This window comes from Pleurodeles waltl, chromosome 3_1 (assembly GCF_031143425.1).
Source record: "Pleurodeles waltl isolate 20211129_DDA chromosome 3_1, aPleWal1.hap1.20221129, whole genome shotgun sequence".
NCBI lineage: Eukaryota > Metazoa > Chordata > Amphibia > Caudata > Salamandridae > Pleurodeles > Pleurodeles waltl.
The window spans coordinates 165,413,242-165,439,296 of NC_090440.1; the positions used below are offsets into that span (position 1 = coordinate 165,413,242).

General features: G+C 48.1%; 1 protein-coding gene across 1 annotated transcript; it reads right to left on the reverse strand.

Moving 5' to 3' along the window:
• Positions 1-609: 609 nt before the first annotated feature.
• On the reverse strand, positions 610-24,785 carry FBXL22 (F-box and leucine rich repeat protein 22). The gene is made up of 2 exons (XM_069222072.1): positions 23,762-24,785; positions 610-1,553 (listed from the first exon to the last, which is right to left on the reverse strand). Exons 1-2 carry the CDS (start codon positions 24,094-24,096, stop codon positions 1,208-1,210), a joined length of 681 nt encoding a protein of 226 aa, XP_069078173.1. The 5' UTR covers positions 24,097-24,785; the 3' UTR covers positions 610-1,207.
• Positions 24,786-26,055: the final 1,270 nt, after the last annotated feature.

Genomic DNA, 26,055 nt, shown 5'->3' on the forward strand with positions numbered 1-26,055 from the left:
ATATGCACTTTTTTGCATGTCAGTGTTAACACATTAAAGCCAGTCCTATTGGCTTTTACAACCCTAATTGGGTCATTTAATAGCTTTGGGTCTCATAATCAGTTTTCAAGGATCTTCCATCCCTCCCCTCCCCTCCCCCCCCCCCACCCAAACTGCCTACTTGATGGCACTTATGTGCGGTGAGACTCTCATCCAAATAGTAATATGAGAGTGTGCTTAGAGTTTCTTTTCACTTAATATGTGATACTTTCGGGTGGTGCATTTAATGGAACCCAAACCGTTTCCAAAAAGAACAGCAAAGATGCTGCGACCGCAACCTGACAGATCTGGGGCAATATGGATTCTTGTTCCCCTTCAATCTAAAAGTGTTTTTGAGTATCAATATAGTTAAATATTTATTACAATTTAATGGTCGCTTTTGCACAAAAAGCTGACAATTAAAACGGGTAGTTTATGGAAATATAATGTCTGATATAGTTTTACTAATTCAGGGCGGAAAACGTGTGGAGTAAGAAAAACTAAAGCTACAGCCATGGTGTCAATGAGTCAAAAACAGGCAGGAAATGGACAAACGAAGGGCAAAATACGTTTCCCTGAACAAAGGATGCATTTTGGGTTCATCATTGATTTTTTTTATTTAATGGGAATAGATTTGTGATCATACTTTGTTTTAAAAGGAATACATTATTTATCCTCAAAAAGGTGACCGGATTCACCCGAATGTAGAGCTTTTTGAAGGCTTCCAGCTCAACTCATCAGACCATATAAATGTGATATACTGCAATCGTGTGTTAAAGGTTTGTATCTCTTCTCCCTTTTCACCTAGAGTTAAAACATAACTTGGCATTCCGTGGATCTGATGGCATGTTATGCTGTAACTGTGACTTATGGTATGATGACAAAGATGTTAATTATGTTGGATAGATTACTCATATGAAAATTGCTTGGGAACCTCAAAAAATCATGGCCTCACAATAATATAAAGATCGGGTGGATATAACATTAGTCGAGTAAATCAATGGCATGAACTGTAAATTGAAGAAAAAAATATAAAAAGTAAAATGTAGAAGGAATTAAAACGTATCATATAAAGGTGAATTCATAAATGCTCCAGTACAATCTTTAAATATCAGTAAAATGTTTTTTGAATGTTCAGTGGCAAAAACGTATGTAAATCATTGTCTGGCGACCTTGGACCCTTGGTCTTTCAGTACTGCAATAGTTTCCGGAAAGTCCTTTGTAATGCCAGTTTTTCTCTGGATTTGACGTCAGGAATCATGTCTGCGCTTCTCTCGGCTTTCAGCGCGACGGAAGGACATTTCTGGCGCACTTCCTTCAGGCCTGCTTGGCTGATGTTCCGACAGAAGTCCAGGTGCAGCGTGGTGACGGCCCTTCCGGAAGCAGCCACGGCCTGCAGCAGCGCGTCCGTCACCCGCGCGCAGTTCTCCAGCTTCAGAGTGCGAAGCCTCGAGCAGCTCTGCAAAACCAGCGTGACGTACGCGTCCGTCACGTGGCCGCAGCCGGACAGCGTCAGCGACCGCAGATTTGGACACCTGAAAAATATTGGTATGTCACGTAAGGAAACATTGTAAGTACTTCTCAGCACATTCAATACTTCAGTTTCGACTGTATTTACGATTAATGCTATTATATAGTAAATCAGTAACAGACTGCAACAAATCAACGACCTAAAATATCACTGAGGGGCTTTCATGGCGTTATTAACCGAAAGCCCCAAGATGGGGACTTAGGCTTGGAAGCACATGGACCAGTTACACTAGTTATTAATATGAGGAAAAGGCTAGCACAGCCCATGAAAGGTGTCAAGGAAAAGATTCCTTATGAGTTACTGTTAGTCTTTCAACTAGGTAATATTGGTTTTCATATTTTTCACAGTTTCCGTTAAGTACTGGTCGCGTCTCCGTTTTGATTTAAATGTCACTCCAAATAGATTTCCAAGTAATAGTGTGTCTTTAAGTTATTATGAGCAGGACATTTAGAGCACACTTACTGCAAAAGCTTTTACAGACAGCTTTCAGACAAAATGTAGCTGGATAGCTCACTCCAAATCCCACCAACAAACCTGAAAATCAAAGGGATTATTACAACCTCGTATGGCTGTCAAGAGTCCTTGAGGTCTTTAAACAAAAGTAAATTCAATCTTAGTACAAAGTTATTTTTTCCAGTGCTCAGAAACTCCAGGGAACTGTAGCTCAAATGTGCCAGTTACAGAGAAAGTACTGGTGCCTACGGTGCACAAAGGAGGCCTCCTTATGCGCTAGGCTCTGAGTTGGACTGGCATTGGTGTTCTCCATTGACTGTGCATGAAGCTACTGGAGTTTAATACATTGTACCCTACCAGGGCAGATGGGTGGGGGCTCAGGAGGGGATGCTGCATTACTTAACCCTACAATTAATTACACGGGGTCTAGAGATAGCAGAGCTTTCCATATACTAAGCTGCTAGAGACAGTTACACAATCAGCTTCAGAGATGAAACGGGGGAGGTGGTGAAATGAGAAGTTATGTTCCACTGATTGCTAGTGGTTTTGCTACCGTGTCACACTGGGGAGCTGAGCAGATGAGTCTCTGTTCTTGGGATGGCTCTTTCTCCTTGATCAAGTCCTCCCATCAGATCTCTATCATCTCGGATTCAGGTCTGATTCACGGAGCCAGGAGCATGCACTTTTAGCTCAGGATAGTCCATATCCTCTTTCACTGGGGTAGCTGTGCTGGGTCTCTTTGTGGCCCTAAGCATCCCAGCAACTCAGGGTGCTGCAGCTAGTCTATGCCTTCCTCAGTGCACAACTGGAGTCCAAACTCAGTACCTTTTGTAACTGGAGTATCTGCCCAACAGATTTAAATCACATATTCCTGGATTTTCCAACAGGAGAGAGATGATGAGGACCGAAAGAACTGGTATATAAATTGGGTGTACGTCCAAGCTTTTTTTCCTTGCAAATCTTTATGACTCGTCTTACATTCAGAGGAATCTAATGGGTAACCATTGACCTGTTGCTGACAGGCTTTAGATTACAGGTACCACAAAGGAAAAATAACCAGTTGAGGGAGATATGAGTTACCGAGGGTGCAGGCATAGGCAGGCTCAAATGGAAGCGCATTTAAGGGGCGAGAAGCTGGTGTGTATTTCACACACTTCAATGGGGCCAACATTCTGGAGCACAGTCACTTTGCCATTTGAAAAGAACAGCAGCCATATTTGCTGCAAAATAAACACACATGCCATATAATACTGAGAGTCCTAGTGATGAGAGACTAATCGGAGTTTAACAAGCGTGAATTAAGAGGTCTGTAAACCTTCAGTCACCTATTATATGCCACCAGCAATTCGTTTTCGCACAGCCGTGGCCCACTATCGGGGTGCCTGATTCTACAACAGTCTAGATCCAGAGGAAGAAGTTACAGAAAAGACATTGAGCATCTTCCTGTGGGGTCGAATTTCGACTTCTCTGGACAGGAAATATGTCAGATCAGATAAAATTGAGCAGTGACGTAACGCAAAATGATGGTGTACCCCTGCTGAATTTGAAGGAAGTCCTACCGAGTCTCCCAACGCGCAAAGATGTTTATTGTTCTTGGGCTGAAAGGGGGTGCCTCCTGAAGGGTTAAGGGGCTGAAGGGGCATGTGTTACGCCCCTGAATTGGAGGGATGATGACACAGCTGACAAGATGCCATGACAAACATTTACCAATTAGCAGACATGGAGAAAAAGAAAGTAGGGCATTATGTCAGGTGCGCGCGGGGGGAGTGTTATGTTTCATAGCGCAAGTGGCCTACAGGCTCCATTCTCGACATTTGAACCCAGACACCACAGTTAACCCTGGATTTGGTACTTATAAAAATAAATATCTATACTACTTTAATTGTACGTATCCGTAGTATGGAAATATCCAATTGCTGAAGTGTTTTCCAATGCTGCCTCAATTATATGTTCATACTTCCAAACACTTCCTGATTTATAATCTGTTTTCGGCTGTATCCCTCCCGCTTCATGGAAGAGATGATGCTGGCCTACTCTAACAGGTATTCTCTCCAAAGCTCTCTTTCACTGCTTGGGACCGTCTCTGGGCTGTGTCGAGGACAGAAATCGAAATCGGAAAGCCAGGCTGGAGAGGAAGAGGCAATGGGAAGCAGTTTGCTGATGAGCTAAAGCGCACATTGTGAGATGGAGAGAAACACTAGAGTGCAGGGAAGTAGGAGGTGGGAATACCATAAAAGACCAAGGCCCAGATTTAAGAAGGCCTAGTGCCCCCTGTGCCACATTAGCGTAATTTGTTTTGACGCTAATGTGGCCCAATGAAGCCAAAATCGCTGCACCAGATTTACAAAGTGGCTCAACGCATGTATTGCACCACTTTGTAACTCCCTGCGCCACATTACGCCTTTGCCAAGCATAATGTATGCAAGGGGGACGTTCGAAAAAATGTATTTGCGCCATTTTTTCAGCATTTTTAACGCTTGCACTGAGCAGGCGTTAAAAGGAGGCACACCATTATTTATAATGGGCCTCAATGTGCTTTGCAGGATTAGCGTAAAAAATGTTGACGCTAATCCTTCAAAGTGTCAAACTAGCGTCAAACATTTTGACGCTAGTTCCCTTAATACCGCCATGGTGAGCCGTATATTAAATATGGCACACGCATGGTGGCGTTAGGGGGGCGGTAAGGGGCGCAAGAAGAGTGGCGCTGCAGTGGATGCAGCGCCACTTTTCTTAAATCAGGCCCCAAATTTTCTCTTGAATAAAAGATTTCACCATTCCTAACCAAAACTAGTGATCTGTATCTCATCCTTGACGATCCTATTAGCTCTAGCCACTTAGCTACCGAATTTCAGCAAATACAATGGTGTACATTTGTGTTCAATGCCATGCTTGCAAAGAAGTGCTTTCATCTTGTGAGACACAACTTTTGTACCCCGTTATTTAAAATGAAGAGTTTGGGAAAATGTTCTCTAAAGAAACACTCCCTTGAGAAATCCCACATCGTTTCAGTACTGCTTCCCCCTCAAACCTCCACTCTACCTAGTTGGAATAGTCATCCATTGGAACTGCAACTTTTTTCGGCTGTTCATAGGGTATGAAATGGACCAGGAAAATCAACTCTCAAAAAATTCCCAATGTTTTCTCAGGAACGTCGGGAACGTGATATAATGGGGTCAACTTAGTCTTGTATGAGTTGTTGGATTTTAAACAAATTTCACAGGTATTGACAATGCTGGTAGTCTATTTTGCTTTTCACTAATGACCGAGCTGAAAAACTCATACACTGACAAAAAATCTCTGGAATGCATTTCTTAGTCCAAAGAAGACATTTATTATTTCACTACGCAAGGTTCTAAAGGAGATTAGCATGTTGAAAGCACACGTTTAAAAATAGTCACAACAATGAAATGAAAACATACCAAAATGATTCTCCACTGCAATATACACAGCAAATATATTTATCTATATTGTAATGCAAAGCAAATAATTAATAAAAAATGCATCACTGTTGGGCCTGTCAGGTGTTTCATCTTTCTCCTGCCAGCAAGCCGATGACCCCGTTCGACTGCGAAAGAGAAAGAGATCTCTACCCTCACGGGAAATCTATATCCGGCATCCGACGTCTGAATCCTGATTGAGGCCTCTGAATCTCTCACTGTCGCACTGGGTCTGTTTTATATCTTAAAAGACCAAAGGAGCTTTCTGGAAAAACCCCTCCTGTTGCAATAAAAACATGCTGGCTAGTTTAGGTATGCTTTGAAAATAACATGTTGGGGTTTGGCCATAATCCCAAGATGTCAAGTCAGAGCAAGGCCGTTCCCTGCCGTCTGAGTACATCCTTATCAACTAAAGCCCTTGGTGAGAAAAAGCACAAAAACAGACAGACAACGTGGAAAATCACTGGCAGCCTTTAACATGGCAGTGTCTAATGCTAAGATAAAGTCAATAGGCAGAATTAATCTAAGGCTAAACTGAGTCTGTAACTTTTGAACACTAATGTGACGGTGGGCAGCTAAGCCAAGTGCAAAGTGCTGCAACACGAAGTCAGTGGTCAAAATACACATTTCACTACATAGTTATATCATCCATGCAAGGCCAGTATTTTTTAAAGAGTCCTATAAGTGTCCCTTATGTGCAGCCTCAGTGGAATGCTCATCTTTCACTTTCCAAAACCCTTGCAATATCTTAGATAACATCCCTTCTTGTGGCTACTTCTTAACTAAAAATTCCCGAACTTATTTCAGAACAGCATCCTCTTTCATTCCTTTAACCTAATCATCTTTAGAAATATCTGCCTTTTCAGCTTCAATAATATCATCAGTGGGCACAACAATCCACTGCTCTACCCGCCCTTCTCCTCTGTGTGTGTCCTCGGGGGCAATCTAGACATTCAGCCTTGACGTTCTCCCTTCCAGAAATAAATTCTATATCCAATCTGAGTTCATAAAGTTTTGAAGGAATATGAAAATGTCTAAAAAGCGGCATGTCTAGTGCCATTACCTTTCAACCAGGAAATTAATGGTTTGTTGTCTTTTTTTGAGTGAAACTTATTCACCACAAAAAAGCCTTAAAATGTTCCACTTCCCACATGCAGCCTCTCGATAGCGGAGTACCTTTCATCAGCAATAGATCATGACCTAGACACAAATTCCACTATTTGCGCCTTATTCTTTGTACTTGTAATTCTTTGCATTAATGCAGCACCTAAACATAGTCCAAAAGACGGAGTAGAGAAACAGAAGATAAGTACTTTATTCACAGCCTCATAGCAAACAGGACCTCAACAACGCTTTTGACCGATTGAATCTGAGTTTAGAACCACACAGTTATCAAGCAAAAGGTTTTGTGAATCGGTGTCTTTATTTTCAGATTGTGTCTCCCACTCAGCACTATGTTCTCTAGAGTTTTCCTAATGATTGAGCACCATTGTGACACTTTGACATGTTGAGTTATTGAAACGTTGTTTTTTGTTACTTTTACTGTGGCCGGATGTTTTTTCATCTATGGCAAATAATATGGCAAGATGTGGTTACAAACCAACATGACTAAAGAATGATCTATTGTTATTCAATGACTCCATGGCACCAAGGACACAGTGACCCACTCGTGGGGCTGTAGCATGAGCTATGTCCTCTTTAAAGTGTGTGCACATTAACTTTCATTTGCACACAGGAGCTCTCTAGGAGCTATTACAAACACCAAGTGAGGTACTGTTGGAGCCACAAGGACAAGGATGTAACACAGGCTTCTGCAGCCCTTTCAATGTAGGGAGCTTCCCAACTCTTCAGGAGCCCCCAAACCATTCTGAGGACCGCAGTCAGTTCAAGTCCAGTGAATATCTGTGAGGTATGGGATACTCAGGGATCCCTCTTCACATTCTGCAGAGGGACCCTGTCACTTTGTGTTACTCTACTGTGCAAGAATAGCCTATTGGAGTTCGACAATGCTCTTTCAGATCCCATGTTGTGCAACCAAGGGGGTGATTTCAAAAGGCTGTGGACGACACGTTTTCCAGTGTGTCATCTGAGCCACTTTGTAATTCAGCCGCCACACTTTTGATGGTCATTAGTTACCCAACAGGTGGTCGATGAGGGGAGGATTAACAGGTCTAGCCTCAAAACGAGGAGAGGCACATGTTAGGGGGATGAAGGAGAGTCACACAGCACAAACATAATAAAGAACGCATCTGTGGCTCGGTGAAGGGGGTACCAGACGTGCAAGTCACTTGATTACCATAGTATGAGCAGGAAGTTCCTACATAGAATAGTTTTGTTTTCCAGCTAGAGACTCTGCATGGAGAAATCACATTTTCCCAAAGCACCAGGTATGGCAGTTGGTGGGGCTGGAGGCACCTTTGCATATTAAGGTGTAAGACTTTGGGGGTCATTCCAACCCTGGCGGTCGGTGATAAAGCGGCGGCCAACCCGCCAACAGGCAGGCTGTCAAAAAAAATGGGATTCTGACCCTGGCGGGAACCGCCAACACAGCCCGCCACTTTAACACTCCGACCGCCACGGCGGGACAGACAAACAGCGCGGCGGTCATCGCCAACAGGCAGGCGGCAGACAATGTACCGCCCACCCTATCACAACTCACCAATCCGCCACCTTTTCCGGGGCGGGAGCCCCGCCGATAAAAACACGGCGGAAACAGACTACGAACGGGAAAACGCTCACCTATACACACTCCAAGAGGACGCAGGACAGCATGGAACCCGAATTAAACATCCTACCAGCTATTGTCTACCTGCTCATCTACCACGAGTACGAACGCCGGCGCAGATGACAACGGTGAGTACTGCACCTACGACACAGGGGAGGGGGAGGAGGAAAGCTTACGGGCACAGACATACGCCATACACCCACCCCCCCACCCCAAATACCTACACACCAATGCAGAGCAACAAGTCAGAGTGACACCCCCCAAACCCACCGGGATAATGCAAAGACACAAATAAAATGATCTTTAAAATATATGTATAATATAGCTCCATTGAAGTCATGGGAAATATGCAATATGAAAGAAACAAAATAAGGAATGAACATAGTAAAAAATATATACATAGGCAATAAGTCCTGCCCATTCTGTCCAAGTTCCATAGTCCGTGGGCCAATGTGCACAAACACAGGGGCAAAGCCCACACAGGAGACCAGATACCATTGGAGAGAACACTGCTGGGGCATCAGATGATAAAACTACAGGCACCTCAGGGGGAAGGGAAGGGGGGGCACCTCAGCCACATGAGTCCACGACGCCAGATCCACGAGGGGCCTCCATGCCCACTGTGCCATCCTGGGGAGTGCAAAGCCACAGTCTCACAAGTCTCTACAGTGGGTGGCTTGCCCACTGTGCCATCCTGGGGAGTGCAAAGCCACAGTCTCACAAGTCTCTACAGTGGGTGGCTTGCCCACTGTGCCATCCTGGGGAGTGCAAAGCCACAGTCTCTCAAGGCTCTACAGTGGGTGGATTGCCCACTGTGCCATCCTGGGGAGTGCAAAGCCACAGTCTCACAAGTCTCTACAGTGGGTGGCTTGCCCACTGTGCCATCCTGGGGAGTGCAAAGCCACAGTCTCTCAAGTCTATACAGTGGGTGGCTTGCCCACTGTGCCATCCTGGGGAGTGCAAAGCCACAGTCCATCAGATGGATTACCGACTCCACTGTTAATGGAGGAGCCATGGTGCCCAGAGTGCTTCGTGAAGCCCTGCTCGACACAGAACCGGCACTGTCAATGGGCCAGCGGTGCTTGAGACGGCGGTGCCCAGCGGAGCGGTGCTTGACAGGAAGGGCCCAGCGGAGCGGTGCTTGAGACGGCGGTGCCCAGCGGAGCGGTGCTTGACAGGAAGGGCCCAGCGGAGCGGTGCTTGACAGGAAGGGCCCAGCTGAGCGGTGCTTGAGACGGCGGTGCCCAGCTGATCGGTGCTTGACAGGAAGGGCCCAGCGGAGCGGTGCTTGAGACGGCGGTGCCCAGCGGAGCGGTGCTTGACAGGAAGGGCCCAGCGGAGCGGTGTTTGAGACGGCGGTGCCCAGCGGAGCGGTGCTTGACAGGAAGGGCCCAGCGGAGTGGTGCTTGACAGGAAGGGCCCAGCGGAGCGGTGCTTGACAGGAAGGGCCCAGCGGAGCGGTTCTTCTCACGGCGGGCCCCTGTTCAGCGGTTCTTCTCACGGTGGGCCCCTGTTCAGCGGTTCTTCTCACGGCGGGCCCCTGTTCAGCGGTTCTTCTCACGGTGGGCCCCTGTTCAGCGGTTCTTCTCACGGCGGGCCCCTGTTCAGCGGTCCTTCTCACGGCGGGCCCCTGTTCAGCGGTCCTTCTCACGGCGGGCCCCTGTTCAGCGGTCCTTCTCACGGCGGGCCCCTGTTCAGCGGTTCTTCTCACGGCGGGCCCCTGTTCAGCGGTTCTTCTCACGGCGGGCCCCTGTTCAGCGGTTCTTCTCACGGCAGGCCCCTGTTCAGCGGTGCTTGTCCTGTGTTTCTAGGGAGCCAGACCTGGCCAAGACTTCCAGCTCACTCGCCATCCGACGTTGTGGTCGCGGGGCCCTCCTGTGATGGAGTCCTGGGCCCGTGGGTGTCGTCCGTCACCACCGGAATGGGGCTGGTGGGGCCCTCCTGGGCAGCTCGCCTGCTGCCTGACTTCTCCGCCCTGCTGCCCTTGCCCTCCTTCGCTGAAGCTCTGTGGCCCTTGCCTCCCTTTGATGATGTGGCAGGTGACGGGGCAAGGCTACTGTCCTTGGTGGCAGCCGTCTCAGGCTTGTCGCGCCGGCCCTTAGTTTTTCTTGTCCTCTTCCCAGGGGGTGGGCTGGCTGTCCCCTTGCTGCTGGCCGATGTTCCTGCACTAGGAGCTGGTGGACTCCAATAGCCCTGCACTATGGTCATAGTAGATGCAGGGCTGGTGGTGGCTGAGGTGCTTTTTTTTACTCTTACCAGACGGAGGGGGTGGGTCAGTGGTTGGAACGAGGTCAAAGTTGGAAAGGAAAAGCACTTTGGAAGGACAGGGACGGGTAGGTGTAGTGGGTATGGGAGTGGAGGAAGAGGATGTGGTTGTAGGAGAGTCAAGTGTGCTGTCTTTGGGTGCAGGTGCTTGTGACGGAGGCTGTGGTGAGGTGGATGGCTGTTGGGTGGGTGGCTGCCTGCGTTTGTGTGGTTTGGAAGAGGGGGTGACAGACACACTGGGAGAGGACACAGGGGACGTGTAAATGGCAGTGGGGGTGGTGACTGCACGTGTGCGGACTGTAATGGAGGGTGTGCTGGTGATGGAAGTACTGGCTGATGGTGGTGTGCATGCAGGTGTGAGTGGAGACGTCACAGGGAGGGAGGAGGGAGATGAGGAGGTGGGGGACACAGAGGTGGTAGTGACTGTTGGCATGTCTGCATCTGGATGTTGCTTGGGTGAATGCTTGTGGGATCTGTGGTGCTTATGTCTGGATGAGCTGCCCTTGGGTGTAGAGGTGTGTGCAGGCTGGTCTGATGGTGTGGATGGGATAGGCAGAGGAACAGGAGACTGGGACTGGGTGGAGGGAGTCAGAAGAGGGAGGCTGGAGACAGGGACAATGGCTGCCGTCAGTGCTGAGGCCAGAGTGTTGAACGATCGCTGATGGGCAGCCTGACCTGAATGAATGCCCTCCAGGTATGCATTGCTCCGATGCACCTCCCTTTCTACACCCTGGATGGCATTCAAAAGGGTAGACTGCCCAACAATGAGCGTCCTGAGGAGGTCAATGACCTCCTCACTGAGGGCAGCAGGGATAACTGGGGCAGGGCCTGAGGTGCCTGGGGCGAAGGAGATGCCCGCCTTCCTGGGCGAGCGGGCACGGAGCGAAGGCTGAGGGGCTGCTGGGAGGGCAGCGCTGGTGCGCTGGGTGGCGGCTGTACCTGTTGTGGCGGTGGGCACGGATGTTGCCGCCACCGCAAGGGAGCTCCCTTCCGAGGACGTGTCGGTGTCGCTGACGTCTCCACAGGTCCCCGTTGTCTCACTGCCCTCCGTCTCACTGGTGTACTCGGAGTCTGTTGCATGGCCCTCCGGGGCCATGTGAGATGCAGCTCCCTCGTGCGCCGATGCCACTTCTCCTCCGCCTGATGATGCTAATGCACACATGAACAGGAAGACAAAGAAAATGGGGGGGGGAGAAATGAAGACAGGTTGAGTGCATGCATTGGCAACACCGTTGGCGGAGAGGACAGACACAGAAGCCCCCTGCACTAGGCCGCGCAATCGGGGTACACTACTCAGTTATTCTGACTAGGCCTACAGGTCTATGGACGACAAATGCACACATGGGTGAGGCCGGACCATGGATAGCTGTACTTGGCACCCTACAGAGGTGGGGGGCGGGGGCGGGGGCACAGGGCCATGCCTAACGGAGGGGCCTAGCCTACAGAATGCGCCCTGGCCTAGAGATAGCCACAGCCCTCCTCCCTCACCCAGACACCTTCACTGCGCGCAAAGATAGCAGAATGTGCTGATACTCACCCCCTTGTGTCTGCTGTGATGTCCTCACGCGCCCATCCAAATCGGGGTAGGCCACCGCCAGGATCCGGGACATCAGGGGGGTCAATTGGCAGCTGGCACCCCTCCTACGTTGGGAGGCCATCCCCAGCAGAGACTCGGCGGTCTTTCTGGTCCCGTGGCGGATGTCCTCCCACCTCTTTCGGCAGTGGGTGCCCCGTCTGTTGTGGACCCCCAGGGCCCGGACGTCCTTGGCGATGGCATGCCAAATGTCGATCTTCTGATGGGCGCTGACCTATCTGACATGTACAGGGTGGTAAAGGAAATCTCATTACTTTTCTGCCTGGTCAATGTGAGTGCCCCCCCCCTCCCCAACCTTGCCATGTGGCACATGCTCTCATCTTTTGTGCGTTGCACTCCTCATTCGCTCCCCTCCCCACCATCTTACATACACCTCACTCAACACAGGCATAGCCCATTCAACGTGCACCCTGTGTACTAACCTGTTGGTCTGGAGGACCGTAGAGTAGCACATACTGGGGGAGGACCCCATCAACAAGTTTCTCCAATTCTTCTGAAGTGAAGGCAGGGGCCCTTTCCCCAGTCGCAGCAGCCATTGTATCTCCCAGACCGAGGTCACAGCAGCACTTGCAGTATAGGTCCTCTCCTGTGGATGATCAGGTCTCGAGTGATTAATCAGATAGAAAATGGCGGTCACACCCGCGGCGGTGCGTACCGCCGCGGTGCGTACCGCGACCGCCGGCGCACATTGTCATTGGCTCCTGAAACCCATAGGGTTCAATGTTAACCAATGCGGCTTAGCACCGCGGTCTTCGACCGCCTACCGCCATGGTGTGCCACGCCAGCACATTGACCTCACATCCCACTGTCACACTTCACAGGTTAGGCAGCCGCCATTTCAAGGGCCCACATGGCATAATTTTTACTGCGTCACACAGGCCTAGGCCTTGCCTTTCCACTCATACAAGCCTTTCCATGCATAGCGATTGGTGTACTGTGCAAGCTGTGTGAACGAACCTGTGGGTTGCTTGACTCTGTGCTCCATGTTGTCCTTCCTAGGCACCGTCCGCTGGGACTTGCGAGGAGAAGGATGAATCCTCCCGTGTACCGACCGCTGGTGGACCTGTCGACAATCGAAGAACGACATATCATACTTACATACCGGCTTGACAGAGCGACTATACATGAACTATGTGCCCAGCTGGAGCCAGACCTGATGTCCCCCATCCGCCAACTCACAGGGATTCACCCTCTGGTGCAGGTTCTGTCAGTACTCCATTTTTTGGCAAGTGGGTCTTTTCAGACAACAGTGGCCATGTCATCTGGGATGTCTCAGCCTATGTTTTCAAAGGTTTTGTCCAGAGTGTTGTCTGCCCTGATGAAATACATGCAGAGCTACATTATTTTCCCTGAGGTGGGCGAATTGGCTACAGTGAAGGGTGATTTCTATGCCCTTGGACATATCCCCAACATCATTGGTGCCATTGATGGGACCCATGTGGCCTTGGTTCCCCCCAGTGGAAGTGAGCAGGTGTACAGAAACAGAAAAAGTTATCATTCGATGAATGTCCAGGTGGTCTGTTTGGCTGACCAGTACATCTCCCATGTAAATGCCAAGTTCCCTGGGTCAGTGCATGACGCGTATGTCGTGCGAAATAGCAGCATCCCTTATGTGATGGAACAGCTACAGAGACACCGTGTGTGGCTAATTGGAGACTCTGGTTACCCCAACCTGTCGTGGCTACTGACCCCAGTGAGGAATCCCCGGACCAGGGCAGAGGAACGGTACAATGAGGCCCATGGGCGAACTAGGAGGATCATAGAAAGGACCTTCGGGGTCCTGAAGGCCAGGTTTAGGTGCCTGCATATGACAGGGGGATCCCTAATGTACTCACCAAAGAAGGTGTGCCATATCATCGTGGCCTGCTGTATGCTTCACAATCTTGCTTTGCGACGCCAGGTGCCTTTTCTGCAGGAGGATGGTCCAGATGGTGGTGTTGTAGCAGCTGTGGAGCCTGTGGAGAGTGAAGAGGAGGAAGACGACGGGGACGACACGGACAACAGGGATACAGTCATACAACAATATTTTCAGTAGCACACAGGTAAGAATCACCCACGCCATATTACATTTACTTAAGGCCTCATGCGTCTCTACTGTCTGTGTTTCCCCCAGTTCCTGTTAACTGATTTGTGACTTTCCCTTCCCTTTTCAGAGCTGTATGACCCACTGCGTGACTTCTGCTTTGTTTGCCCATGGACTAAAGCTTATTGATATTGGTATGTTGTCATCACAAAGTAACTGGACATTATTGCACCGTTATGTGTAATACATTTGTTAAGAATCCAAGCAGACTCCTGTTATTTTAAGTGCAATAAGTGATTTATTTAAAGTGCTACATATAGGTACATGATTGTAAATCGGTGATGGGTGGGGGTGGAGTAATGTCCATGGCAGAGTCCAGTTCTCAGACGCACAGGTGCATTGTCCATATGCCTGTGGAAGGATGGAGCAGGGGCAGTTAAAGGTTGGACAGGGTGACAATGTGGGACAGTGGGATGACATCAGGGGGTATCTTATGCTGGCGGGGGTCTTGCAATCCTACTCTGTCTTCTTGTGAGATCTCAGGTTCCGCTTGCGGGGTGGTTCTTCTTCTGCAGGAGGTGGGGTTCTGGTGGCCTGTTGTTGTGTGGGGGCCTCCTGTCCACTAGCGCCGGCGGAGGTGGTAGGCTGTTCCTGGCCTGGGCCAGTGACAGGGGCCCTTTGGGGTGCCACATGGTCCCGTAATGTGGTGACTATCTGGTTAAGGGCCACGACGATGGTCCCCATTGCGGAACCGATGTTCCTCAGTTCCTCTCTGAACCCCATGTACCGTTCCTCCTGCAGTGCCTGGATCTCCTGGAACCTGGCCAGTACCGTCGCCATCGTCTCCTGGGAGTGGTGGTAAGCTCCCATGATGGAGGAGAGGGCCTCTTGGAGAGTGGGTTCCCTTGGCCTGTCCCCCCCCTGTCGCACAGCAGCCCTCCCAGTTCCCCTGTGTTCCTGTGCCTCTGTCCCCTGGATGGTGTGCCCACTACCACTGCCCACAGGTCCCTGTTGTTGTTGGGGTGGTGGGTCAACCTGGGTGCCCTGTAGTGGTGGACACACCGCTGATTGACGTGTCCTGGAGACAGAGGCATGGGCCCGCTGGGTGGGAGCTGTGCTGGTGTTCCCAGAGGGGGTTGGGTCCGGTGTAGCCTGTGGCTGTCTGTGGGGAACCGACTGTCCAGAGGTCCCTGATGGGCCGGGCTGGTCATCTGGGTCCAGGGAGACAGAGCTGCTGTCATCGCTGGGAGCCTCTTCTGGGGGTGGGATGGACATCTCTGTACCCTCCGTGGCGGTGTGGTGGCGTTCGGGTCCTGCAGGGGTATGAAGGTATGGTTATTGCTTCTGTGTGTGGCATTTCGTGTGATGGGTGGGTGTCCGTGTACCCAAGTGCAGGCATTCCCTTGTGGGGGCTTTTGTGAGGGTGGCTTGTGGGGGTGATGTGTGTGTGCAGTGGGCATGCTTTGGTGATGGGTGTCCATGCTTTGTGGACGCATGCAGGGCTAGGTGTTGGGATGGGTGGGTTGTGATGGTGAGCCATTTGCAAGGAGTTGGTGTGATGGGGGTGGGGGTGAGGTTGGGGGTATGATTTGGCATGCAGGTGGGGTGGGGGGAATGTAGTAGTGAAGATTTGACTTACCAGAGTCCATTCCTCCGCCTACTCCTGCGAGGCCCTCAGGATGCAGGATGTGCAAGACTTCCTCCTCCCATGCTGTGAATTCTGGGGGAGTAGGTGGGGGTCCGCCGCCAGTCTTCTGCACCGCAATGTTGTGCCTTGATACCATGGAACGCACCTTCCCCCGTAGGTCGTTCCAGCGCTTCCTTATGTCATCCCGATTGCGTGGATGCTGTCCCACCGCGTTGACCCTGTCCACTATCCTTTGCCATAGCTCCATCTTCCTGGCAATTGTGGTATGCTGCACCTGTGCCCCGAAGAGCTGGGGCTCTACACTGACTATTTCCTCCACCATTACCCTGAGTTCTGCGTCACTGAACCTGGGGTGTCTTTGGGGTGCCATGGGGTGGTGTGGATGAGGTGTGGGGTGGCGTTTGTGGTGATGAGTGTGGTGCGTGTAGTGGTGTGTGGTGTTTGGTGCGTGGATTCTGTGTGGGTGATGGTGTTGTGTGCCTCTGTGTTGTGGGTTTGTCTATTCTGTGCTCTCTCTCTAGCCTTCGTCAATAATTTCGGGTCGTAGGGGTTTGTGGGTGATGTGGGTGTGTGTTTTATATTGTGTTGGGTGTGTGGGAGTGGTGTAAGTATGTGTATCAGGTGTGTGTGTTTCAAAATGACCAATGTGGTTGAGTTTTCTATGTGTGTGTGTATTTTGACCGCAGCGGTGTGTACCGCCAATGGAATACCGCGTTTGAAAGACCGCCGCGTGGATTCGTGTGTCGTGATAGTGTGGGCGTATTTCTGTTGGCGTGACGGTGGAGGTTTGGTCATCGCCATCTTTTCGCTGACCTTTGGTATGGCGGACTTTTGTGGATGGTTTGCAAGTTGCGGGTCAGAATGACCGTGGCGGTTTACCGCGGCGGTGTTATGGCAGTTTTCTGACCGGCGGTAAGCGCCTTTTACCGCTGAGGTCAGAATGACCGCCTTTGTCTTCTAGCTGAAGGATAATGCTGTGATACCTGGTCAGGATAATACAGCCTGCCACGAAATAAAACTGAAGCAATGGGGTGGAGCAGATACTACATGTGGAGTGCAATGATTTTCTTCAGCTTCAACACTTAATTGAGAGCATAATATGCTTGATGAGTAACAAAGCATGGCATACAAGAAACTGTTTCAGTGTAGTAATATTAGTGTTATTAAAGGAGAGAGGGAAGTGTAGGTTCACAATTCTGTTGCCTTTTTGCCATCTGGTAGCTGATACCCTAAATCCTTGCCTATGGTTTGTGTGCCTATAACTGGTAAATATTAGGGCACTTGGAAGTTTGGAGGCATGGAAAGTGGTGGTAGGAGTGGTGGCATTAACATTAAGGTAAACTGTATAGGTTTTGTGTACCCAGTAATATTTGAGAAAATAAACAAAATTGGGGTAATTTAAATTTCCCATTGACTTCCAATGAAGAGGGGGCAGTTTTAAGCGGGAGTGGATGTGGCCTTTTGGTCATCGGTCCTCACTTTGTATCTGGGGACTCAGAGTTCAATCCTATCTTTAGGTCAACGACTTGTGATTCTGGGCAAATCACTTTAATCTCCCTGTGCAACATATTCTGGTGCTGATGTAAAGCACACTGATGCTCTTGGGCCAGGTTTGTGCTATATAAAACTGGAAAAAAGCTAAAATATAGCCACTTAAGGCTTACAAAATAAAAAGTATCACGTCTACATCAGGAGTATTAGCTTGTATGAATTTAATCACTGTGTCAGCCTATCCAGCTCTCATTAGAGTAGTCGAAAGCAAGTAGGTTGGGTGATGAGCACGATGCAATCTACAACAAGCATTGGTAAATTCATTAGGTTTCGCCTATGTGATTAATATTATTATTATTATTATTTTTTTGTAAGATTTAGCTTGGTGAGCATATTTAGTGCTCTGAGGCCACACCTCTAGATAATAGTGTGTCACCAATTGCTATGATACGTGGTATGGTAGAATTCCACACAAAAATCTAGAGTCAACAGACCAAGTTCAAATGGTAACTCTGAACTATTTTTAGTCTGTCAACTTGGGAGGCACTACTGAGTAGTTGGTAATTCACTCACGTCCACAACAGTAATGGCTGCTTGCTTCTTTAAAACAGTGTCAAGCAGATATATTTAGTTTCCTTTAGTATCAGCAACCTTTATTTGAATTTAACAAAATGCCCACAAAATTACACCCTGGCAACAGGCATACCACAATATCTATAGTGTGCTCACTAAAAAGAAGATTAAGGAGAAATTTGAACTAAACGTATTTCATGGTGTGAGCTTAAACTTCCAAAAAACAATAACACAATCCCACATTTTGGCAGCCCAACCAGAAATACGAGAAATGCCTGTAAACAAATGTTGGAAATTGGTGATAGAATTCTGCCTCTAAAAACAATGCTCTGTAAGTACAAAGAAATGATTTCTATAGAAAAACAAATAGTTGAACTATGGGGGAGAGTGAATTCAGGCTGGAATTAGGCTATGGTCAAGCTTCTACACAGTTATAACTATTTAGTAACTCAAAGTAAAAGTAGTTTTTTTTTTTGTTTAAACAATCCTGATTTTGCAGGAACAGCAAGTTCTTCCTCACAGAAAAAGCGTTCATGTTAAAAGTATCAGAGACAATCTCATGAATTAAGAAAATGAAAGCAATGAAATGCGTTGTATTCAGGAAAATGAGGCAGCTGTTATAATCTATTATACATTACTGGTGTACACCAAGCAGTTTATTAATACGCACATTTTCCATTACAAACTCCTGCTGTGATATATTTAGAGCAGTACTCGGTGGAATCTTCACCCCAAATGTCTTGTATAGCATTACTAAGTGGAAATTTCACCCCAGATGACTTTTACCACACCACTCCGTGCCCCTCTTACTACAGATTCATATAACCAGATTATTCTCCACTGCAGCCTTCATTGAGGCTCGGACTAATTACAATGTTGATTGTTTCTTAAAGAGGCCATCAGGTAAATGATATCACCATAGGTCTCAATGCCCACGCAGATGTCACCAAACAAAGAAACATTGTGAGATATCTGTTGTTGATTGTTAGAGATGCAGGACTGCATAAAGGGAGAGTTTTTGTTCTCTACACTGGGTGACCTCTTTAAATTATACAGAACATAATCTCAGACATGCCAAAGACTCAAGCCTGCTAATGTGCTCCTAATGTTCACATGCAAGACCTTCCTTGAATGGATGGGGGTGCCCAGTCACCTAAGCTCACGAACTGGCCACGGGCCTACTGGAAAACGTCCCAGAAGCTTAAAATCGCAGAGACCAGAGACTGACACTTCTGTGAGTCTGAGAGCAAGCACTAAGTGCGTCTTCTCTACCATCGTGTAACATTTTGTGAATTTTTTTTAACAAATATCAAACTATAAAGACAAGGCAAGGTCCCTGGATACAGTCATTGGTTGTTATATACTGTGAATCCTACTAGTGAATAAATCTCTTAAAGGAAAGTAGTAAATCTCATAGAATAAAGATCCACACACCCTAATGCACAAAAACACTTTGGTGAGAGTAATCAAAGATACATTTATAAAATAAAGTCCACGTGCATGTAGTCAGCCACTGTCGAGCAAGTGTAAGGTTCAGCAGCGAGCTATTCCGATGGCAGTGTTGTCAGTGTATGGTGAGCGTGTGGATGTATTTCCATCCTTTGGGATGTATGAGCCAGAACCTATCCAGTTTGAGTGGCTTTTGTCATTGGGATTTGGGACTGGTGGTTGCAGAGCGCCTGCGCAGATTGTCCCTGCTGTGCGTGCTGTGGTAGCGTCATTGGAGCAGGACGTCATTTGCAGTATTTACTAGAGCATGGGTACTCACAAACATTTTCCCAGGGGCCAAAAAGTTTGGTCTGTGACGTGCCTGTGGGCCGCATTGATGCCAAGGCGGTGGCGGTCGGGTGGGGTGACTAGGGAGATTGGTGGCAAGGTAGGTGTAGGGGAAGCAAACGATATACATCTAGTGGGTGAAATAAACAATGGGAAACCAGAAAACCTGGAATTAATCCTGGCTTACCCACTTTTCCAAATTTTGTGATCCTAGGCAATTGTTTGGTGTCACTTTCCCTCCTTTTTCTGCATTGTCACATTTAAGATGACCTCAAAATACATGATTCATGGCGTGCGCTGGACAAAACCTGCTTCTATGTTTGATTTAATAAACTATAATGTTGCTTATGTATGATAGGAACCCAGGCCACCAATAAAGTGCACATACCAAGTGACTTGCCTCTTTAATTTACTATTGATGGTGTTCTCATGGTAAGGGAAATAATTAATGTTTCCAAATTTATGTTTGAAAACTATCACTTTAAAATGAATACATCTCAATGCACTGATAAAATAAATTGTACTAAGGCGTTCTGCATGTTAACTAAATACACTTAATTTTGAAGAGAATGTCTTAGTTTTACACTTATGCTGCAAGATGTCTTTAAAAATGAAGGCGTTTCTAAAGTTAAGAGCAGGAGTCCCTAGTTACACCAATTAAGTTTGAAATAAATGATTGTGTGTGTATTTATTATGTGTGTATTTAATATTTGTTAGTTCGGAGTCGAGCAACAGCTGCCCAGTGCTCCTGTTGCCCCAGGGGCCGCATGTAAAGGTCAGAGGGGCCGCATGAGGCCCGCGGGCCGTACTTTGAGTATACCTGTACTAGAGGGAGCTTAGCTAGGCTGGAGATGTGTGAATTGGCTTCCCTGCGTGGCTGCGGTGAATGTAGGTGGCTGAGGTGATTAGACATAGGACTGGTTAGGAGAGGGTCTGTCTATGACGGGTTTGTGACACTTGTTAGCGAGTCAGCGTTGAGATAGTTTCTTTATAAGAGGAGCGGAGGGCGAGTTTGCTTTTGACCTGAGTGGAGCCATATTCTTTATTGAGAGAAATACAGGGAGTGCAGAATTATTAGGCAAATGAGTATTTTGACCACATCATCCTCTTTATGCATGTTGTCTTACTCCAAGCTGTATAGGCTCGAAAGCCTACTACCAATTAAGCATATTAGGTGATGTGCATCTCTGTAATGAGAAGGGGTGTGGTCTAATGACATCAACACCCTATATCAGGTGTGCATAATTATTAGTCAACTTCCTTTCCTTTGGCAAAATGGGTCAAAAGAAGGACTTGACAGGCTCAGAAAAGTCAAAAATAGTGAGATATCTTGCAGAGGGATGCAGCACTCTTAAAATTGCAAAGCTTCTGAAGCGTGATCATCGAACAATCAAGCGTTTCATTCAAAATAGTCAACAGGGTCGCAAGAAGCGTGTGGAAAAACCAAGGCGCAAAATAACTGCCCATGAACTGAGAAAAGTCAAGCGTGCAGCTGCCACGATGCCACTTGCCACCAGTTTGCCCATATTTCAGAGCTGCAACATCACTGGAGTGCCCAAAAGCATAAGGTGTGCAATACTCAGAGACATGGCCAAGGTAAAAAAGGCTGAAAGACGACCTCCACTGAACAAGACACACAAGCTCAAACGTCAAGACTGGGCCAAGAAATATCTCAAGACTGATTTTTCTAAGGTTTTATGGACTGATGAAATGAGAGTGAGTCTTGATGGGCCAGATGGATGGGCCTGTGGCTGGATTGGTAAAGGGCAGAGAGCTCCAGTCCGACTCAGACGCCAGCAAGGTGGAGGTGGAGTACTGGTTTGGGCTGGTATCATCAAAGATGAGCTTGTGGGGCCTTTTCGGGTTGAGGATGGAGTCAAGCTCAACTCCCAGTCCTACTGCCAGTTCCTGGAAGACACCTTCTTCAAGCAGTGGTACAGGAAGAAGTCTGCATCCTTCAAGAAAAACATGATTTTCATGCAGGACAATGCTCCATCTCACGCGTCCAAGTACTCCACAGCGTGGCTGGCAAGAAAGGGTATAAAAGAAGGAAATCTAATGACATGGCCTCCTTGTTCACCTGATCTGAACCCCATTGAGAACCTGTGGTCCATCATCAAATGTGAGATTTACAAGGAGGGAAAACAGTACACCTCTCTGAACAGTGTCTGGGAGGCTGTGGTTGCTGCTGCACGCAATGTTGATGGTGAACAGATCAAAACACTGACAGAATCCATGGATGGCAGGCTTTTGAGTGTCCTTGCAAAGAAAGGTGGCTATATTGGTCACTGATTTGTTTTTGTTTTGTTTTTGAATGTCAGAAATGTATATTTGTGAATGTTGAGATGTTATATTGGTTTCACTGGTAATAATAAATAATTGAAATGGGTATATATTTTTTTTTGTTAAGTTGCCTAATAATTATGCACAGTAATAGTCACCTGCACACACAGATATCCCCCTAACATAGCTAAAACTAAAAACAAACTAAAAACTACTTCCAAAAATATTCAGCTTTGATATTAATGAGTTTTTTGGGTTCATTGAGAACATGGTTGTTGTTCAATAATAAAATTAATCCTCAAAAATACAACTTGCCTAATAATTCTGCACTCCCTGTAGAGGGAGAAAAGAGACTTCTTTGTAAGGTAGAGTGTGAAGCAGCCTCATGAGAGCTCTGATCTGGAGACTGTCTGGAGTTCAGTGTCTTTTACAACTCTCACCCCGTTTAAGGATTTCGTTCAGTTACTGCTTCTACCAGTTTTGTTTTGTGAGTGATTGACAAACAGAATTATGTAGTGCCCACTACACCATTTGGGGGTCTACATGTTAGTTAGTCAAACAGGTAAGACCTACGCTTTTCCCTGAAGCTTAACAGTGTATGGTGCTATTGGAATGTGCACATACTTTATTTTTTTAATTCACTGTTCCGAGGTGGCTTTCTACGAATGATAAATTTAAATAATTGAAAAGACAGCCGCCAAGTGTGAAGGGCCAAGTACGACGGCATCTTTGAATAATATTTCTATTGCTTCAAGAAAAAAACTAGGTGACTGCTATTCTCGTGAATGCATGCATATTGGCCGTTTTTTAATCATTTTTTCTGCTTTTACATGCCCTTTCATAATGACCACCAGGCATACGTGCATACACTTGGCGTCCATCTAGAATAAAAAAGCATTGGTAAAACCAGTAGTTGACTAGGACAAGATATATTGGCTTTACCAATGCTTGATTACAGCAGGCTGGATTTTGTTGTCTTCTTTTCCACTCAATCAGCGTTTCCAGTAGATGTGCACAGTCCATGGGGTCTGTGTAGTGGGGCTTCCAGATTAGCGGAAGGGGGTTTCCTTCAGATTAGAAATCGGAGGGAGGGATGCAGCATATGTACCACGGTCAAGAACTATTACTTATTGTTCAGCTGTGGGTGAAGTCTGCTGATCATGGTGTGATAATGATATGATCAGGGGAGGTCCTTTGTACACCCATTCCTACAGCAGGGTGCAGGCAAAATTCCAGTCACTTACCAGTACATTCTGGCAGAAAAATAACACTTGGTAATGGGAACCCATCCTACAATGTCACTGCAGAGTACGGAGCCCCTCTTCATTCTGTAAGAGGCATCGCTCCTATCTCTTGTTACAGCAGTAGGGTATTTTCACCTGAAGAGATACATGGAGGTGTGTGTGTGGGAGTCGGGGGTAATACCTTGTGGCCAATCCTTAAACATCTACTCACAGTTTCCATAACTGCCATCTCCGATTTATGTGTGATGATCTGCAAGTGATGGTCAAGACATGTTTCAAAGAGAAACTGATAGTTTTCTTAGAGCTGCAAATGCAAAAAGTGAGCGGGGTGTGTCCAGAGGTGGATGCTGGGTTCACTGTGTCACTGGAGTCAAGCTATACCTGGCTGCTGAGGCCTAACTAGGGCTACACCGGTCCCAGGATGCTTGTTCCCGGTCCAGGGAGGACAGTTGGGCTGGACTGTTCCCATGAGGAGCAGGGTCAAGACTGATTTGCATATGGCTGGGTTGAAACTGTAGTGGAATGGCGGGCAAAAAAACAATGGATTGGAGTGCAGCCACAAGCCATTGCCAGTGGCTGAGGTTAATTCAAGCATTCCATCCATCACATTTTTGTGTTTGCATAATGGCTGGGAGTAACTATCTTTGCACAGGTGAGGTGATTCTACATATTAATTCCTCTCACTAGCGCGTGCTCTCACCTGCGGGCCACCTGCGCCAGGAAGCGGTTGACGACCTCCTCGTGCCGGCTGCAGATGTTCCTCTGGAAGGCGCTCTTCATGCAGTCCTCGATGTTGCACACCTTGACCCGGCTCGAGTGCCAGCGGATGCTCAGGTGCTTCAGGGCCGGTCCCAGCACAAAGTTGCTCCTCTGCAGCTCCGCCGGGGAGTTGAAATTCAGCAGTGGCCAGAGGGCAGGGTCCGAGAACACGTCCAGGAGGTCCCGGCAGGTGCGCGCCAAGCTCCGCCGGCTGTCCTTGTCCAGGAAAGAAAACACGTGTAGGAGACACTCCCGGTTCAGCTGAGTGAGGAGCATGGCCTGGGGAGAGCTGTGAGGGAGGGAGGCCTCCGAGAGACTGGGGCGCCGAGGGAAGATGCTGGGGCAAGGATGGGGCCAAGTCTCTACCAGGAGAGAGGCTAGGCCTGGGTGGGAGACGCGAGCGAGAGAGACGAGGCCAGTGGGCCCCCCTCCTCACGATGGAGAGGCCTAAATGGGGTGGGGACAGTGGCAGGACTGAGACTCAATGATAGTGCTTTTCCAATCGTAAATGGGACTTTGCTCAAGCCAAACGGGAATACCGTTATGTTGAACAATCTATAGCGCCTAACGGGCAGGCCCGTTCTCCGACTTACCTAGCGCCTACAGATCATGGAAGCGCCGCCTTTGTTTCGGCTAAACCAGAAAAGGCAAGTCCTAGGGGCACACAAACTTTGGTGTAGGTACAAGGGTCAGAGATGAATGAGGCATAGAAAGGGTGATATCTCGGAGGCAGGCCGGGTCTGGAGAAAGAAAAGATCTGTTGAAATGAGAGGCCTGGGGAGACAGGCCTAGAGAGAGAGTTGTGTACAGCGCAGCGAGGCCTGCAGAAGCCAGAGAGGGGCCTAGAGACTGGTATGGGCAGAGCGGTGAGGCCTGTAGTGCAGAGAAGTTGTCTGCTTGAAGGAGGACAGGCTGCGCCCAGAGCAGCTTGGCCGCGGCCTGTGCAGCTGGAGGAGTCCGGTCTGCCTCTTAGCCAGCGCTGGCCGCTTGGACATATATGGTCGAGGAATGGAGTTTATTTTAAGCCAGCAACTGTGCAGCAGATAAAAAGGAGCGCCAGACACGCTTTCACTCCACGCTCAGTGTTTACGCCAAGGAAAAGCCATGCAATGCCAGTTTTACAAAGAAAAGGTGAAAGAAACGCACGCCACTAGATGGGTGCAATATTTGTTTATCAGCTCCTTATAATCCTGTTGTAAACCGAACACACTCAGACAGTTTAAGTGCTAAGGAAGCACCCACTTCGGTGTGCGTCTCTTGTACATTTATTCTTGCGTGAACACACTCGAGAATGGGCCGACGGGAGTGTGGCGCGTCATAGGGAAGATTTTTTTTTCTGCTAAGAAAAGTTAACGAACGCACACGCGAGCAGCCCTCAAACCCCCGTTACCTGGCACCACTCTCGCTGATTTTATTTTTGACCTCAACTCTCACCGACATAAATGAAATTGCATCCTTTGTCCTTGAAAACATTATGATAAGCACAGATCTGCTTGAAAACAGTTGTGTCTCACAACGGCTAGCAATAATACCTTTAGGACAGCGGCTTGATAACCTCTGTGCTTCATGGCCGGGGGTACATTTATAATCTGAGGCCGGACTATACAAAGTCTCAGAGGTCTGTGGATGTCTTGTTGCTACAAACCGGCTGTTCTGTTTCTTAATGAGCATACTGTTTAAAAGTTTCGAGCAGTTGCCAGCCCCCCGCACCCTCCCCGGTGCAAAAGTTTCGAGCAGTTGCCAGCCCCCCGCTCCCTCCCCGGTGCAAAAGTTGCGAGCAGTTGCCAGCCCCACGACCCCTTCCCCCCCAACAGAGAAGCACATGGTACACAGGTGATAGTGGCCACGTTTTTTTTTCAAGGGCTAAAGTCACTTAAGGCCTACTTGTGGGATTGATGGACATGCCTCAAAGTGCCCCCAATGTTAATCTCGCTGCTTAGAAACAGCGTGATAGTTTACAACGGTGGAGTTCCCACGTGCCACAAAGGCAGCTACGTGCTGTCAACACAGAACAAACACAACCGAGGAGCACTTTACCACGAGTACTAAAACCGACAGAAAAACATACAAATTGTAGCCACCAAAAGTGCTTCGTTACGCAGTTGGGGATTTAGCACTATGTAAATGCGAGTTCCAACAAATAATAGGACGCATCCAGTGGCCAGTCACCGTGTGGGGCGTCGTTGTAGTAGCAGCCTGTGAAAAGGAGGGGCTGCGCCTCACAAGCAAACAACA

Bases quoted from the DNA above. Each gene is read 5' to 3' on its own strand.
- FBXL22 (XM_069222072.1), bottom strand. From the start codon at position 24,096: ATGCTCCTCACTCAGCTGAACCGGGAGTGTCTCCTACACGTGTTTTCT. The intron at 1,554-23,761 runs GTGAGAGCACGC...AATATTTTTCAG, and splicing joins CTGGCGCAGGTGGCCCGCAG to GTGTCCAAATCTGCGGTCGC.